Source organism: Oculina patagonica, chromosome 4 (assembly GCF_052425735.1).
Source record: "Oculina patagonica isolate OP01 chromosome 4, crgOcupat, whole genome shotgun sequence".
Classification (NCBI taxonomy): domain Eukaryota; kingdom Metazoa; phylum Cnidaria; class Anthozoa; order Scleractinia; family Oculinidae; genus Oculina; species Oculina patagonica.
Genome location: NC_135761.1, coordinates 27935386 through 27954557, shown reverse-complemented (window position 1 = coordinate 27954557; position 19172 = coordinate 27935386). Strand labels below are relative to the sequence as shown.

General features: G+C 39.4%; 2 protein-coding genes across 4 annotated transcripts in view; both read left to right on the top strand.

The window, feature by feature from the left end:
• LOC144650065 (U3 small nucleolar RNA-associated protein 4 homolog) overlaps positions 1 to 12120 on the top strand; it is a 51379-nt gene extending 39259 nt beyond the window's left edge. For all 3 annotated transcript variants that reach the window (XM_078509712.1, XM_078509713.1, XM_078509711.1), the window contains exons 19-23: positions 2389 to 2492; positions 5430 to 5525; positions 8797 to 8982; positions 10069 to 10206; positions 11788 to 12120. In XM_078509712.1, coding sequence (XP_078365838.1) covers positions 2389 to 2492; positions 5430 to 5525; positions 8797 to 8982; positions 10069 to 10206; positions 11788 to 11904 — 641 coding nt within the window. In that variant the 3' untranslated portion in view covers positions 11905 to 12120. The remainder of the gene's footprint in view (positions 1 to 2388; positions 2493 to 5429; positions 5526 to 8796; positions 8983 to 10068; positions 10207 to 11787) is intronic.
• Positions 12121 to 17053: 4933 nt separating this feature from the next.
• LOC144650059 (E3 ubiquitin-protein ligase Su(dx)-like) overlaps positions 17054 to 19172 on the top strand; it is a 40895-nt gene continuing 38776 nt past the window's right edge. The window contains exons 1-2 of the mRNA XM_078509706.1: positions 17054 to 17169; positions 17603 to 17685. The gene's annotated coding sequence lies outside the window, so the exon portion shown is untranslated. The remainder of the gene's footprint in view (positions 17170 to 17602; positions 17686 to 19172) is intronic.

Sequence of the window (19172 nt, the reverse complement as noted above, 5' to 3'; positions counted from 1 at the left end):
AAGGAATATGTGTATAAATACCCGGCGCGAACGAGCCATTTTTGACAAAATTATATGGCTGCATTTCCTCCGCGAAGATAGGAAATTGTTAAATTAAACTACAAAGAAACTGTAATGATAAGTTCGAAGAACAATACACAGGATAAACCTTCAACTCATACCTCATGCAAAAACGTCGATATCTCGAAGAGACTTTGATTTTGACTTTTTTGTTTGTTTACAAGCAAAATGAAGGAGAATAGCGGTTAAGTGGGGTAATCTGGAACCGGAAGGAACCACATTCTTGTTAACTCTCAAGGGACTGTTTTAATTTCTCAAGGGAATACTTTCCGCTGTGGGTGATCAAAGCGCGTGACTTGTAAAGTGTCACTCTATAGTTTAGACTTGCCACAAGTCGACCTCACGAGTTTTCACAGTGAATAAGCGAGCGAAGCGAGCCTTTTAGGTCGCGAAGCGGCCGTGCGAGTGACAAAGTCGCGAGAGGTCCTTCGTCCCGGCGCGCCATAATAAACAAGACGAAGGACTTTATTGAAAGTCTATCTATAGTTGTGCTTCAGCACTTCCGTTTTTGTAGAAAAAACGTGATTTGTCAAATTTACAAACGTTATATAACAATCAAAAACGTAAGTAGCCCAAATCTTACGTCACATAACCAACTAAGAATGTAAGGGGTTCAGGGCTCGAAGGCAGCGAAGTTTAAAATGATTAAGAATGCAATGTGTACCGGTACAAGTCTTTCACACACTAAAACTTTAATTTCTCAAGGGAATACTTTCTGCTTTGGGTGATCAAAGCGCGTGACTTGTAAAGTGTCACTCTATAGTTGAGCTTCAGCACTTTCGTTCTTGTAGAAAAACGTGACTTGTCAAATTTACAAACGTTATATAACAATTAAAAACGTGAGTAGCCCAAATCTTACGTGACATGACCAATTAAGAATGTAAGAGGTTCAGCGATCGAAGGCAACCAAGTTTAAAACGATTAAGAACGCAATTTGTACTGGTACAAGTCTTTAGGCGCTAATATTAATTTAACCTCAAACGATTAACAACGCAAATTTGTACTGGTACAAGTCTTTCACACACTAAAACGTTGCTAATAGTTAACCAAAGGGAACTCATTTCGTGACAATTGATTATTTCTGCTGAGTTGCACAATTTTAAAATTGCAACATCATTAAATGTGTTAAGTGATATTTGCAAGTGTTTTTGTTGCCTGTTGTGAAATTACTTCCGGTGGGAGCAGTAAACGCTTAACGTTTTTGCTTCTGTTCAGAAGTTAATGCATCGCCATTAAAAAAATAAACAGCAACTGTTTTACTGGAAATGTAGTCGTTAGAAATGGCATGTGTAGCCGTAAGGTAAAGAATAACGCGAGGAGAAGCGGCTTTTGGTTATATCCAAACGAAAATGTACTTCTCAATGTGGGGTTAAGATTGCGTGACGAGACAAAAGGTAACTCTGTCGTGCGTATCGGGAACCCTGCATTAAGCCGAGTAGAAATCTTTCTAACTCAAAGGAAGCAATTATTTCGATTAAAGGCAAACGTCAAAGTTTACCATTTTTAACCAAGCCAAAGTATATGAGTCGCAAAGCACCCAGCCGTCGCGACTGACAAATACAGCATTTCCTCCGCGAAAATAAAAAAAATGCTTGAACTGAAAGATGTTTGAATTTTTCCATGATATGTTCGAACAACAATGCCCAGGATAAACCTTCTACTCATACTAACTTCATGCAAAAAAAGTCGATATCTCGAAGAGTTCTTTGATTTGGACAAGGGAGAGTCATGCAATTAACCGGTTGTATTTATTTTTTTCTGCGCTTGATTGTTTTGACATGCGAAGCGAATGAAAATGGTCGATTTTCAACCCAATTTGTACCCTCTGCATCGAGTCTAGACTAGTCTAGACGTCAAATCGAAAATGTCTTAGAAAAATAAAAATATTTGAAAGAAAAAGCAACATAACGTTTTTAGTTTTAACCTACATGCAGAAGATGAGCGAAATCCCTGTTTTTTTAGCCTTGCCGCAAAAGACCATTCTTGTTTGATTTTTCTAGAAACTTTCTCTTAAGTCATTTTGAATGGTATGCGGGGCTAGAAAATCAATACTAATTAAAAAAGTTGGGAAGACATTCACTATCATCATCTATTTTTTTTTTAAAAATGAGGATTTTTCTTGCTTTTTTCTTACTGGTTATAACATTTTCCAACATTATTTTATGTTATATTATTAGCATGGCGTACATAAATCATGTTATGAATGCACGCTCACACTGTTGATTTAGATTGCAGTAAATTGATTTCTTAAACATTGTTTCTTATATCAACAAAACATTAACAACATTTATTTAGGAAAATGTTGGACAACAAAAATTATTTTTGCAGGTTTAAGTGCAATTCATCTTCTTGCTGTAAGCAGTGACTTCCATTGGTTAGCCTGTGTGGATAATAACAATACTTTGAACATATTCAGCTTAAAGAAAATGAAGGTATGAAAATCAAATGTGCATTATTTATGGGTTAGAGACTGTTGTAAGTGTTTTGTTGACAAATACACGCACGCCTCGTGCAGTATTGAAAATTTCTCGTTCATTGTGCGGCCAGCGCGTGCGTGTATTTGTCAACAAAACACGAACGGACAGACTCTAACCCTTTTATTAAATATACAATCTGAGTACACTGCAAGCGATCATCGACTTAACGAACTTCAAACAATAAGCTTAATGTTTAAAAATAAGAAGTGTAGTAGTACATTTTAATTACACGGGATTACATCAATAATATAAAAATCACAAATAAGCCGTACAGAAATAAAGCTTAAAATGGTTCATAAAATCGTTCATCAGCTGCTGTGGTCGTTTATAAATACAGTCAGCGAGAAGCTTGTTCAAAGCGAGTCGATGGCTCTCACAATCAAGAAACTACTACGATTTCCAGTTGAGTACGACGCGAACAAAGTTTGGTGACGAAGTTTCAACATAACAACGGCATTGTTGTCAAGGGCAAACTTCTCTGTTACCATTGGTAACAAATTTGTTTTTGTAACTGCCTTGCTCGACAATCTCGATGCTTAAATAAATAAAAACACTACAAATATCGTCAGCAACACTTTATTACGCTTTCAAATAAAAAATATATACACAGAGACAACGATAAAAGAAACAAATAACGAAATATATTTAACAATTATCCTGCGAAATCGCGCGGAATATCGCCTGATACTTAGCCGACGAGGCCGTAGGCCGAGTTGGCTAAAATCAAACGATATTCCGCAAGATTGAGCAGGATAATTGTTTTATTATTCAACAAATTGTCAACGAAACACATTTTGCACTAAGAAAAACTGTAATCATGCGGCGCTTTACAAGATTTCGGACGAATCTTCGCAACCTACGAATATCGCAGGATATCTGTTATGTACGGATGACAGATATCGTTAACATTTTGACCATATATGGGCAGCGCGCGCATCTGTTGAATAATAATATGCCTTAGTAGAAACTCGGCTGTGTTCTATTGGAAATCCGCGAATCTGATTGGTTCTCTCACTGATTTCTATTCGTCGATAGAAAACAGTCGCGCGCGCGTAGCTCTTTAAGCGGTAAATTTTCTTGATTTTTGTCTTCAAAGTGCACAATATTGAAGGTTTTGGACTGTAATCCTTTAGGAGTTTCTACTAAAACAATTAGACTACTCGCCCTCGTTTTCTATGAGCGATAGTCAACTCGGCTGCGCCTCGTTGACTATTTGCTCATAGAAAACTCGGGCTCGTAGTCTAATTGTTAATTAGCTGTTTTATATCGACGGTAACAGATCTGTGTTGAGAGTTGACGTTATGTTTAACGTGCGTCACTTTACCTTCCTCGTTAGAGTTACTGTTCAACTGAAATTTTATCGTTTTCCAACTCCAGGGATTTTCTAGCACCTTTAAGAATTCCTTCAGCTTTAAATAATATATCTTTCTCAAGTGCAAAATGAATAATTCGCGAACTGAAATGAAGAACATTTAGCGTTTCGTAAAGCTGACAAAAGCTAACACTATTTCGGATCGAAATTTCAAAATATTAGCCAATCAAAAAATTGCTCAATTAAAACTGACGCCATCTTGGATCGAAATTAGCCAATCAAAAAATTGCCCTGTTTCCCGAGAGGTCCTCCTTGTATAAAAGAACTTTGGCGGTCAGTACCTGTAACGACAAGTTACCAATGGAAACAGAGAAGTTTGCCCTTGACAACAATGCCGTTGTTATGTTGAAACTTCGTCACCAAACTTTGTTCGCGTCGTACTCAACTGGAAATCGTATTTATTGAGCTGCAGTTTACCTTTGAACATGAAAGCGCTTCAAGTTGTTATCCTCTTCGATTTTGTTTGGTATTGGATCGTTGATAATTTGAGGAATACGTTTTTCTTCCACTTCTACGAGCCTTGAAGCTGAAGACATTTTCAATAATGCGCACTGTCGGAGTTTGCTGACGACAGGTAAAGCAAAATCACGTGATCTATTTTAACCAATTGCGCGCGTGGATTTTGGACAGTGAACGAAGATTGTATATTAATTCTTGATCTATATTGCTTTGAGCATGCATAACATCCAGTAGTGCATGCTGATAGCATGAGCATGGTGCAATTTTTGGCATGGGTTTAAATCCACATTTCCACCGGCAATGTTATAAAACAATATTGGTTCATGCTTATAGCTGTGCGCTATCAAGTTATGGTGCATGCAGGAAGTTTGGAGAGTACTCAAGAAGCTCTTGGCTATCGTCTCAAGCAACTCTCACGCCTTTTTTTATGCTCTCCAAACTTCCTGTGTGCACCTTACTCGATAGTGCACACTAAAACATGAACCTGTTGTTAACAAACAGCAATCTTCATAGCGGCCACTTCTCCACATCAGCCAGGAATTTTTGTCCCAGTCCTACACGGATCCATGCTGTCAGCAGATAGAATGGATAGAATTTGAGTCTGACGGAGAAGCTCTGCATTCTAACCGCTGACAGATCTATTCTCCCCAATAAGAGATCTGAATTAATCACCAAGTGCAGGCACAAAAACAAATTTTATGCAGCCAACCAGAAGCAGGATCGCTCCCACCCCCCCCCCCCCCTCCCCCCATGGCCCATGAATGTAGTTTAATTTTTCTTTCGACTGTCATTAACAGCACAGTCTGATGATCGCCTTGTGCGTGAAACTCCAGTAACTGTCCGTAGTCTCTATATTTTTATCATTTATTTATCATGTATTTCAGACCCCAAAAAACATACAGCAGATCATATTATGCTAGCCTGGCTAGTAATCTTTGCATTTGTAACAAAGCTGTTTAAACCTTCTATGATCAATTTTGATTTTCCTTTCTAGTTTTAGTTGTTTGAAATCTTAATTTACGTCCTCTTGATGTGGACTAAATTCTATTTTTGTTTATCAGTTAAAGAGCACCTTGCCACAGTTGGAGTCTCGTTTAACTGCAATAGCTTTCCAACCCAAAACAAATTCTCTGGCTGTTACTTGCTGCAATAATCAGGTAAGGAATAAAGTTCATGTATTTAGCCAGATGATGATTTAGCCAGAAGAAAACGCGATGGCCTTATGCGCCTACTGGTGTGACGAGAATTGATGATGATTTAGCCAGAAGAAAACGTGATGGCCTTATGCGCCTACTGGTGTGACGAGAATTGATGATGTATTTAGCCAGAAGAAAACGTGATGGCCTTATGCGCCTACTGGTGTGACGAGAATTGATGATGATTTAGCCAGAAGAAAACGTGATGGCCTTATGCGCCTGCTGGTGTGACGAGAATTGATGATGTATTTAGCCAGAAGAAAACGCGATGGCCTTATGCGCCTACTGGTGTGACAAGCATTGATGATGATTTAGCCAGAAGAAAACGTGATGGCCTTATGCGCCTACTGGTGTGACGAGAATTGATGATGATTTAACCAGAAGAAAACGTGAAGGCCTTATGCGCCTACTGGTGTGACGAGAATTGATGATGTATTTAGCCAGAAGAAAACGTGATGGCCTTATGCGCCTACTGGTGTGACGAGAATATTGATGATGATTTAGCCAGAAGAAAACGTGATGGCCTTATGCGCCTACTGGTGTGACGAGAATTGATGATGATTTAGCCAGAAGAAAACGTGATGGCCTTATGCGCCTACTGGTGTGATAAGAATTGATGATGATTTAGCCAGAAGAAAACGTGATGGCCTTATGCGCCTACTGGTGTGACGAGAATTGATGATGATTTAGCCAGAAGAAAACGTGATGGCCTTATGCGCCTACTGGTGTGACGAGAATTGATGATGTATTTAGCCAGAAGAAAACGTGATGGCCTTATGCGCCTACTGGTGTGATAAGAATTGATGATGATTTAGCCAGAAGAAAACGTGATGGCCTTATGCGCCTACTGGTGTGACGAGAATTGATGATGATTTAGCCAGAAGAAAACGTGATGGCCTTATGCGCCTACTGGTGTGACGAGAATATTGATGATGATTTAGCCAGAAGAAAACGTGATGGCCTTATGCGCCTACTGGTGTGACGAGAATTGATGATGATTTAGCCAGAAGAAAACGTGATGGCCTTATGCGCCTACTGGTGTGACGAGAATTGATGATGATTTAGCCAGAAGAAAACGTGATGGCCTTACGCGCCTATTGGTGTGACGAGAATTGATGATGTATTTAGCCAGAAGAAAACGTGATGGCCTTATGCGCCTATTGGTGTGACGAGAATTGATGATGATTTAGCCAGAAGAAAACGTGATGGCCTTATGCGGCTACTGGTGTGATAAGAATTGATGATGATTTAGCCAGAAAAAAACCTGATGGCCTTATGCGCCTACTGGTGTGACGAGAATATTGATGATGATTTAGCCAGAAGAAAACGTGATGGCCTTATTCGCCTACTGGTGTGACGAGAATTGATGATGATTTAGCCAGAAGAAAACGTGATGGCCTTATGCGCCTACTGGTGTGACGAGAATTGATGATGATTTAGCCAGAAGAAAACGTGATGGCCTTATGCGCCTACTGGTGTGATAAGAATTGATGATGATTTAGCCAGAAAAAAAGCTGATGGCCTTATGCGCCTACTGGTGTGACGAGAATTGATGATGATTTAGCCAGAAGAAAACGTGATGACCTTATGCGCCTACTGGTGTGACGAGAATTGATGATGATTTAGCCAGAAGAAATCGTGATGGCCTTATGCGCCTACTGGTGTGACGAGAATTGATGATGATTTAGCCAGAAGAAAACGTGATGGCCTTGTGCGCCTACTGGTGTGACGAGAATTGATGATGATTTAGCCAGAAGAAAACGTGATGACCTTATGCGCCTACTGGTGTGACGAGAATTGATGATGATTTAGCCAGAAGAAAACGTGATGGCCTTATGCGGCTACTGGTGTGATAAGAATTGATGATGATTTAGCCAGAAAAAAACCTGATGGCCTTATGCGCCTACTGGTGTGACGAGAATATTGATGATGATTTAGCCAGAAGAAAACGTGATGGCCTTATTCGCCTACTGGTGTGACGAGAATTGATGATGATTTAGCCAGAAGAAAACGTGATGGCCTTATGCGCCTACTGGTGTGACGAGAATTGATGATGATTTAGCCAGAAGAAAACGTGATGGCCTTATGCGCCTACTGGTGTGATAAGAATTGATGATGATTTAGCCAGAAGAAAACGTGATGGCCTTATTCGCCTACTGGTGTGACGAGAATTGATGATGATTTAGCCAGAAGAAATCGTGATGGCCTTATGCGCCTACTGGTGTGACGAGAATTGATGATGATTTAGCCAGAAAAAAACGTGATGACCTTATGCGCCTACTGGTGTGACGAGAATTGATGATGATTTAGCCAGAAGAAAACGTGATGGCCTTATGCGCCTACTGGTGTGATTAGAATTGATGATGATTTAGCCAGAAAAAAACGTGATGGCCTTATGCGCCTACTGGTGTGACGAGAATTGATGATGATTTAGCCAGAAGAAAACGTGATGGCCTTATGCGCCTACTGGTGTGACGAGAATTGATGATGATTTAGCCAGAAGAAAACGTGATGGCCTTATGCGCCTACTGGTGTGAAGAGAATTGATGATGATTTAGCCAGAAGAAAACGTGATGGCCTTATGCGCCTACTGGTGTGACGAGAATTGATGATGATTTAGCCAGAAGTAACGTGATGGCCTTATGCGCCTACTGGTGTGACGAGAATTGATGATGATGTAGCCAGAAGAAAACGTGATGGCCTTATGCGCCTACTGGTGTGAAGAGAATTGATGATGATTTAGCCAGAAGAAAACGTGATGGCCTTATGCGCCTACTGGTGTGACGAGAATTGATGATGATTTAGCCAAAAGTTTTATTTTTTATTGAAATTTCTTTAGCATCGAGCAGACCAGCAACATACTGCCAACAGAACAGAACATCTCAAACCACACACCAAGATATTCATAGACGCCGCTACCCTAATGACTCTAGTCAGAACGTCAAGGCAACTTTTATTTTGAAAAACATACTAGGCTCTTAACTCTTACAGCAGGCAGGTTGGGCAAGCCTATGGTGCCATGGTATAGCTACTGTGATGTTATTTACTATTCTTATCAAAGTGTGACTGCGTATGAAGGCAAATGACCAAGAGGTCAAATATAAAAACATTACCTTACTTCATCACCTTGACCTAACTCTATTGTAAATAAAGTGTGGTATACTTTCTTCTATTGTGTACGCTCATTAGTAGGAAACAGGAAGAGGAACTCACTGATGAATTTGTTTCACAGGTGTATCTGTTCAGACCCTCCAGTGGAAAGTTAACAGATTGGTCAAGACAGGCCTCGGAGCATGGTCTGCCTAAACAGTGGACTGAAGGTCGTTCTAAAGTAATTAACATCCAGTTTAATCCCTCATGCCATGAACTTATGATGCTCCAAGATCATTCCATGTTTACTATCCTGGATCTGAGAGAGGTAAAAATTGCATTTTATTGTCATTTTACAAGTTTCTAATGACTTGTGACACTAGACTTTCCTTCCTGTGAACGAGAAATGAAAACTGAACTTGACAAAAGTCAATTTGCTTGGCAAGGGTGGGGGGGGGGGGAGATGATACAAATCCGTCAGCTCTGTCTGGATACAGGGGATCTATGGTCACCAAGGACTCTCACACAGGACTTTATGTTAAATTTAGTTTATTTTCTCCCGGCTTTAAAATAGAATCATAAAGTTGCTGTTTTAATACAAATAGTTGACACCGTGGCATGAGGTCAAATCTAACTAAATGAGATAAGTTACACCACATATAACTATATGTTAGTTTAATATATTAATATACTGTATGTACCTATTGATTCAAAGCTTTTCTCTCCAACCATCCTTCTGCTACTTCTACTGAAAACTGTCATCAAATTATCAGCAGCTATTTGTCATACTTACTTTTTTTTAGCATAACTTAGTGACTATCCATCGATAGTATGCTCTCGGAGCGATAGGTGTTAAACAAAAGCATCAGTAAATCAATTCTATTGATATTCTATGTTCATATTCAAAAACCATCCACGGACCAACCTTTTATGTTCATATTCAAAAACCATCCACGGACCAACCTTTTCCAGAAAGACATTAAACAAAATTCAAAAACACCGGAATTGGTTTTTGCCTATATTCTATATTTAAGGAGGCTCCATGAAGTTTTTTAAGCCCTAGGGTGGTCGTTTTTGAAATTTAAAATTATCTCGGAAGCTAATGTTCGATTTTTGCCAAAATACACTATAATGATGAAATATGACCAAAGTTTAATTTTTTACTGGTCACTTCGTCACAAAGGTTACCATAGCAACGATTGTCGTTTTCTTTTGTTTTCAAACAAGCCTAATTTTGTCGAAATCTAGATTGACTCTTGGTATTAATTTTTTGAAATGTTAAAATTTAGTAGACTGACTAACTGTTGACGAAATTTGAGAAAAATCTGTAAGAGCGTTTTCAAGTAAATCAACTTTGGAATATGGCGAGGGCAAAGCTCCAAGCTAGCTGTCTAATTGTTAAATATGTTTGCAGCCTTTGCCAGACACAGATGTTCAGCTATATGAATCAAGACTTGTACAACAACGGAAACGAAAGTGCACAACGATCAATGAAGGTCTAGTTCAGGCTGATCAAGGACAAAGAGCATTTAGAGTTTGTAGGAAATATGGGGTGAGTTGTGGAGCCACGAGACTTGCAAATAATCTCACTGTATCATCCGAAAATAATTCAAACACAAGTGAAATGACAAGCGTTTCTGCGTTGTTTCACTACAATGTTTCAAAAAAATTTCAAAACAATGCAATACAATGACTTTGATAACGCGTCCGCACAAATTAAAGAATCAAAGTTTCTGGGGGTTGACCTGAATGTAAAACGTCTTTATGGGAAACAATAATGTTGTGTATTCTGTTTTTAAAATTTAATAGCTTGTAGACATTCTAAGAACCTGCATTCTATGGTTAATAAGAGACCATGGAAAAAATAATCTAGAAAATGGTTTGAACAGATAGGGTAAATGAATAATTGGTTGATGCTATGTGTCAAAACTGAACAAACCCACTTACGAACTGAAACAAGCCTCAGTAGAATAACTCGCTCGCTGACCTACTCGGATCTCACGCTATGGCTCGATCTTGTATTTAGCGTCTTCGTTTCCCTTGACCAGCGGTCGGGTAACGAGGATCTTGGGGAGTTCTGATTGGACGTCCGTAAATATTAGACTTCCGGCTTAATCGTGCATGCCTAGCTACCAAAAGCACAGCTTTTAAAACCAGTCAAAATTGCGCAGTAAGAAACGAAGACTCGAGGTACGAAACTGGCTGACATGCGCAGATTAACTTGTGATGGCCGTAGTGGAAAAGAACTGCAGAAGACGGCAAAGAAATGTACAAAGATTGAAAACGCACGTGCTGCTCAGTACTGCGCTTTTCAATAACAAGTCAACTCTACTGTTCAAAACCCAACTAACGATTGCTTTTTTTTCGCTGCCGCCCGTCATAATTATGTCGAAAACCATTTTGTTTATTTGCATTCATTACTTATACCTAATCGTACCTTTTTGGTACGCTTCGGTAGCATATCAGGCGAGTTTGGTCGAGCCATGGTTCGTATTTTGGCGAGACGCAGCAGCCAAAATACCCATGGCGAGACCAACGAGCCTGATTGCCGCGTCCAAAAGGACGATAGGTATTACCGTACCCAAATTCGCCAAAAACCCGGTTATTTCGCTCTTTTGAGCCATGCTTGCAGGTAGTTCTACAAATTGTGTTGACTTGGTCTTCCGCTTTTACCAAATTCCTCTTCTGCCTTTTTTCCCACTCGTTTGTTTAGAGTTTCATTTTCTAAATTTTCAAAAATTGGATAAAAAAAAATTGGAAATTCCGACTCCATTTTTTTCAGTCTGAATGTCTCATTACTCGTCGGCAAACATCGCGCAATTGGCGAGCGCGCTCAAGTTTAGTTTTGGCGGGAAAGTTTCTCTCTTTTTACGACCGCTAAACACCGCTAAATTTAAATTACGAAGTTCTGTTTTATTGGTAAAACCTCTTTTCAATTCATCGTACAGTAACACTACTTTATTTCAAAGTGACCGTGATATGGTGGCATATCAGGTCAGTGACTTGATATCGTAGGATATCAGGACAGTAGATCCCGCTTCTGATTGGCTACTTGCGAATTTGGGTACGGTAATTATTGATATCAGACATTTTGAGATTACAATGTTCAATGTTTTAATTGTTTCTCTTTCAGCCGCTACTTTACGCAGGTTTCACAAAAGACAGCTCGTTGGTTGTGGTAGAGAGGCCGTGGCGTTCTATGGTGGATAAGCTTCCCCCGCCACTTTATCGGAAAAAATATGGAATGTAACAACGGTTAATTTGTCCGGCGCTGTGATTAGGGGAGAGGTTTTCCCGCTCAGCTTCGGGAATGTGAGGACTGTGAACGAGCCTGTTTGTTTACCAAGTACATTGAGACTGAGGATGCTTTTTTGCAAGACTTTTGTAGAAAGGAACAGTAGAACTTATGAGATGCTACAAAAGGCAAAATTAAAGTTGTGTTACCGAGGCACATCCATGCCGATAACTTCATTTCTCTTGATTTCTCCGTGCAAATTTAATTTTAGTTGGCTGGCCTACTAATGAACTCTTCTTTCTTAGTAATCGACTATTACTCCATACTATTAAGTTCTTCCCCTATACCGGTATTCCTCCAGACTAATTGGGTCTTCGTAGCTACAATCCCGGACAAAATCAGTAAAGACAAACGCATTTCACGGGATTTTTTGCAAATGTCTTGCCTGGCAAGCTTGTTAAAAACATGTTATCCCCTTACCCCCCACTCAATGTTGTTTTATGGGGTTTGCAATTCACCAGGCTTTGTTTCCATAAAACGACAACATTGCGGACAACATTGAAATAGGGGAGGGGGAATTGACAAACATGAGCTGTAGTACCAAAATTGGGAAAATTAGCAAATTGTCTCAACCGTTTTGTCCGGGATTGTAGCTATTCGTCCTTACCTATCAAGTGGTTCTCCTCACCAATTAAGTATTCTTCCATAATAACGGAGTACTCTTTCAGACAAATTAGACATTCCGGCTTTCATACTGAGAAGGTATTCTTCGTTATTAATTTTCTATTTCTGTATTAATAGGTTATATTTGAAAGCAAATTTGCCGCCAATAAAGAAGAACAAGAGTACGCAGTGTCTTGCTTCCAGTTACAAAATAATCTGTGGTGTTAGTAATGACGACGGTGACGCCTAGGACAACGTCTTGTAAAAAAATGAAAGTCTATCCAGTGCATCTGCAGGGTTGGAACTAGATCAAGCTGAATATAGAACGGGACAGACACCTTTATTAAATTATAAGGCTTAGAGTAGTCCTTTCAGGGGCTTAACCTGCTATCAACAGGAGCCCTTTGCCCGGTTGCAAAAAGCAACTTAAGATTAAGTGGGACTTTCTGCAACCATTCCCTGTGTTTCAAAGGATTTTATCCCGTGCTATTATGGATGAGTGGGACAAAGACGGACTAAAGAGTACAGGAAAAACCATGATGTGTTGCAGAAAATCCCACTAAATCTTTAAGTTGCTTTATGCAACTGGGCCCTGACCACTAAAACAAAAACTAAATTACATATACAACATAAAGATAAGAGATAGATATACTAGAAAAACTGGACGAATCATCCAACAACTCGACATCCCACAAAGCCACTACTATCAAGACTTCGACGATTAGTTTGTGACACGCGGGACAGCTTATCTGACGAAAACAAATACATTGAACGTGTTTCTTAAGAACAAATAAAAACTATCGAAACTAACAGGAACCCGACATGTGTTACCTGCAGGCCACGTAGCAGATTTATCCTCTGTACATAGCCAGTCCGCCGTTTGAAGAAGATGCCACAAATCGCGCACATCGCAGGTCGACCTAATCTTTCAGCCTCGCGACAGGGTCGGAAGTATGCTTTGACTATGAGCTACTATCGTCGATGTTGCTTCGCGCTATAGAACCGCATTTCTGCTAACTGAAGACCAAGTCAACACAATTTGCAGTACGTACCTTGCAAGCATGGCATCAATAGGGCGATAAATATAACCGGATCTGAGATCATACTCTCCTCTCTCTCCCCCCCCCCCCCCCCTCCCTTTTTATCACAGAGTAAAATACGATTCCCCTAAAACGACTGCGTGGGAGGCTACCTCGTCTCTATAAAGGAAAGGAATTCATGGCCAATGTTATTCGCCTCATGAACACGCAAAATGTAACCATCAGGCGGGGAGAGAAAAGAGAAGTCTCCCTCTCTGCCCCCTTATTTTCTCTTGGTATTTTTCAATGGATAAATGAATGAATGAATGAAAACCACATAGCTAGGAAAGATTCCGGCTTACTTATTTGGAAAATAATTGATGTAAACAAATGATATGATATTGAATAAATTTAAGATGAACAGAGGGAACAGCCCTTGCAGCCATCATCAACTAGTAAACTGATATCATTTTAACGTATTTTATGTTTAAAAATATTGAGACTTTTTTCTGGATCTAACATCTTTGGGTACTTTTCCCCACAGCCTTGGCCCACGATAGCGTAATGAATGCTTTCCGTATGTGATAGTATTGTAGCTAGAAACGGAGAAGTCTGATTGTCTTAAGGTCGCGGGGGATACCAACAGCATGAATAAAGTCATGAAGGGAAATTTTGCTTGACCTGCATCTTTTAAAACGCTTTTTTCTCGGCTGTTTTGGGTGCGATTAAGCTCACATTTTACAGAGACATAAATAAATGTTGAAAGATTATGAATATCATCTTTTATTTGGTAGATTGCATTTAACGGCGATGGTATAGCCTCATTAGTGCCAAATTGGGAAAAACATGATTTTGTGGCAGAGTTTGTGGAACGAGTAGGAGACAGCACACTGTGATCTTGTCAAAAACTAATCAGTCAATACCTCTAGAGTGTCATAACAGAAGCGGATTTTTTAATTTAAAGTTTGCCACCAAATTATGGCGGTTTAAGTGCGCAAATTTGAATTTAATGCCCTCTACCTTTTTCTAAAAGCGCTCTTTTAAAATTCCGCTTCTGTTATGACACACTTCAGTATTCATAGTTTACCTATCTGCAGTGGCAAGTCATTAAGTTCTGTATCCGCGCTGTATTCTCTGCCACAAAATTGTCGGAAAAGTCCAAACTTTGAGATTTCCGAAGGTGTCCCGACCTAAATACGATCATTTTGCCAAGGAGAGATGTAATTATGGTAATTATATTCCACGCTTTTATGGTGAGAACAATGCGTTTTTAAAAAGGACACGATTGTTTATGTCGAATATTTTTGTGATTACTCTGAGTTGCAGAAATATTCAAATTTAAATGAAAATAAGCTCAAAGACTTCCTACAATCTATATGAACGTATATCGCTAAGTGTTGTTTTAAATTGGTAAAATATCAAAGAAACAGGGATTTTTTTACAAATCACGCGCACGCGCCCATATTTTTGTCCAGTCATAAATACCTCGTAAAGTTGTCGATGTCAGTCGTTGTACTTCGTGCATACGCTTTAAACCCATCTAAATGCATAATGATGAGCCGATTGTGTCCCCCGCGACCTTAAAAAGTAAGACGAATTGTGATTATTAAAAATGTCACTGATATAAGATGGACATCGCTTATGCTTAACTTTGTAAATTAGGATGCATATGTCCTGTAAGCGCCCGTTCATCAATATTGGCAATTCAGCCTTCATAAGTAGCTGTGAATAACTTGAATAATTGTCCCTGTACACAGCCCTCAAACCTCTTTCTTGAAGTCTCTCTATTATACGCGCATCACTGACTTTACAAAATGCCAAACTAAGTGACAAAGAATGCTTTACAAAAATGCCAAACGATGTTGCTGGGCATACATGTCATCTTTTTCTTCTCCCACAGCACTCATAAGAAAATGCCTGTGGTACACTCTGAGATTATGGAATTAGAACTTCATGGTATTTTTGTAAACCTGGGCGATTTGCCCCATAAGAAGTTACAAGAATTGTGCGCTGCTCCACAAAACCGACCAGTTATATTGGCAGGGATCTAGTTATTTTTTTCTATATGTGGCAGTTTTTATCTTCTACTGTACAATATCCCTCCAGACCTCTTGACCATCTCTGCCTTATGCCTTATCTACTCCATGCATGTTAAACCGAGACGTCAAATTTTACCACTGGGTGGGTCAAAGACCGCCCAAAGTGAGGTCCTGGGGCCAAATGAAGCCATGACTTCAAAACAGGAATTCTTTTCGCGTAGTTTCCCTGTCTTCTTCTGTTGTTTAGTTATAAAGAAAATTTGAACGAAGACATGTGTTGAATTACACACTTTCAGTTTTTAACTCGGAAAATTCCAAGTTGTAGTGAATTGTAGTCAATTTCACTCAATCCTTTCCTGTTAAACATAGGAACGCAATGCGTGCACGAGTTTAAAGATTACTTCTACATTTCTAGTTTCGATTCTAGTTATATTACGTTATAAAAACACACCTAATTACTTGACATATTTAAATTTCCTTCTTGTAAAGTAGCATTACATGGCTATGACTCTGTGACAGAGCCGAAATATTGTACTAATATCAGATCTTAGGGACGTTCGTTTTGACGTCACGCTTTGTGCGTTTTTTGACCCAACTGTCAAGTGACATTAAACTCTTTTGAATGGCTGAACACATCAGGATCCATGTAGATTCGATCAATCAAATAAAAAATATCTCTCATTAAAGCAGGCTAACGTCTGGGAATACGGAGAGAAGATGGAGATGGATTGAGCATGAGGACAACAACAACATAGCTAGAATTGCAATGCGCTGGATACCTGAAGGCAAACCTAAAAGCGAGAGCGCATAAACTGAATTCCGAAACGAAACGAAACGGTTAGCTTCATTCCGGTTTGCTTGCGGTTAACTTTCACTCCGGTTCGCTTGCGGTTAGCTTTTACTCCGGTTTGTTTGAGGTCTCCGGTTTGCTTGCGGTTAGCTTTCCTTTGTTGGTTAGATTTCGTTTCTTTTCGGGTTTAGTCCCGTTTTAGTGCGTGCCGTCTATGGTGCCGTTGAAGAGGGCACACAAAAACTACATGTCGCAGAACTGTAGAAAGAGAACTAAACAAGCTCAATTACAGCTAGAGCACCATTGAAAAACTAGCTAGCGACAGGCAGGGTTGGATTTATTAAAGTAAGTAAAGAAACGTCTGTAAATACACGCGCGAGTGGCGAAGTCGCAAGAACGAGTCGGGAGAAAATCGAGCGGGCGAGGAGAGTCGAGAGTCTGTTCTCGCCGGCTTGCTTCTCTAAACGGCTTGTTCTCACGGCTCTTCCGCTCGCGTATGTATTTCCAAACGTTTCGCAGGCTTAACCAACGTATGAAGAGCAACAGAATCAGCAAGAAGCACACACACCTCTTACGTGCTGTAACACAAACAGAGTGGGCCAGAGAGTGGTTTTCCTGTGCAAGAGTAATGACGTCATTTGGTTAGTGGTCACGTGGTATCGACATCGAAGCAGTGTCGAATTGTTGGTGACTTGGCTGTTTTCAGTTTATGAAGCAATTTTTTTTGTTTTTATGCAGCTTTTTCCTATTATGGGCTCATGACTTGAAGGTAAGACTTCTGGAAAATTCATGTTGCGTTTGTGCAGTGATCTGGCTGAATAAGCGCTTAATTATGAAGTTGAGTATGGGTAGCCATGTTGTTTGGAGGTCATGCCAACTTCAGAAACTAACGTATGGGAAATAATTTTCTACTCGATAATAAATTAACACTAAGAGTTAGCATTCTTTGGTCTTTTTCCATACCCCGTTTATTGTTTATCAAGAGGGCCAAATGTATTACATCTGTGAAACGAAAGTCGTGGTAAGCTAGCATTAAATTTTTAGATTTCTGGCAAGTTTACATAGTTCGGTTTTATTCCCTTAGGATATGAAAACTATAGAGAATGTTTCCTCCTGATTATTATCTTTCAGTGGTGTGATGAAAAAAGTAATTGATGATTGCAATGGTGGACTTATAATAACTGTTTTAAAATGTCCTTCAGGGCTTCAGATGGCCCAGATGTTGACCAGTGATGGAAAACACTAGATTCTGATTTGCAAGTTTCATCTGTGTACGGTGTGTTTGGTAAGTTTTCTTTCGTTTTGTTTGCAAAATGTAATAGCTAGAACCAGGAAATTTCTGGCAATTTTTGAAACAAATCCAGTCCAGTAACATGAGCTAAACGCTCATGAGACTAGTGAAAACTCTTCGAATGCTACCGTGATTTCTTATGTCTAACACCATTTGCAGTTTGTAGTGTGTCGGTTGTTTTCGAGTTCGAACTTGCCAATGCCAGGCATTCGTCAATAGGCTTGAATTATCCTGCTAGCTTAGATTGAACCACTACTGTCATTTAGCGTCTAGATGTTCACTTTCTCCCAAGTGATCAATGATCATAGTTGCTTGGTGAGATTTACTTCCTTGTTTGTCAACATTGACATATTTCTTTATTATTTTTATAACCTTGCTCATTATTTTAATATTCATTACTTTCTTTATTTCTTGTTCTCTAAAAAGTTTTTACAGTTTTCGCTCTTCAGTTGCTGGAAACAAGATAAATGTTTATTTATTACAGTAAATCAAAGTCAGGGACGTCTAGACTAGTGCTTATTTGTAGTAACATCCTTTTACAGAAGGAGAGTTTATTAGATGAATATCACAAAGTAAACCGTTAAGGACGGTGCCTCCTATTGTTACTGCGCACTTGTTCTGCGCATCACGCAATGCATCGAACACACTGGACGCGCGCGCTTTTGATTAATTTGATCGCGCAAAATGACGAGTTCAACTACGCGACCAAGCGCGTGACTAACAATCAAGAAAGATTTCTGGTGCGACGAAATCCAGTTTATGGGCATATACTAGGCCAGGTACCGAGCGGAAAAGCAACATTTTTGTTCCAATTGACCTCTAAAAATGGCTCACATTGATAGTTTAAAACAAATCGCTAAGCACTTAAACGTAACTCGCAAACTGTAACTACATATGGCGCGCGCGCGCGAGAGATGCAAATATTTAACTCGCTAGGGAGGGGAAAGGAAAAATGTAACAGACCCCAAAAACGATTCGATAGAGCTTGAAAAGAACTAAATGGAAGTGGTAAGTCTATATCTAGAGCACATGTTTAGTTTGTCATTAAGTGAAAAAAAAATTAGGCCGAATTTCTGGCCGTGCACGAGAGAGCTGTTAGAGTCAAAATTGCTCAAACACAATTATTTTGTTAATAAAATCGTAGATCACGCAGTTTCAAAGACATTATTTGTTAGTTATTTTAAAGATTGTTATATTTAATGTTGATTTGGTTCATGAAAAACCAATTTCAAATGGAATTTGCAAGGAATTTTATTTATTTTACGTTTTCTTTAAAATGCCACGTCAGCACTTTTTTCCAGTTTTCAAATCTAATTATCTCGAAATTTTGCGTGGCTACCCCCAATTTTCTTTTTGGAATTTAATAGCCCTTGGTAACATCTACAGTCTTGCACAGTCTTCGGCCAGGCAAAATTACTTCGTTATTAGTAGGCACCGTCCTTAAGGTATCAGTGTACCCTAAAATTGACCGTTCTTAAGAA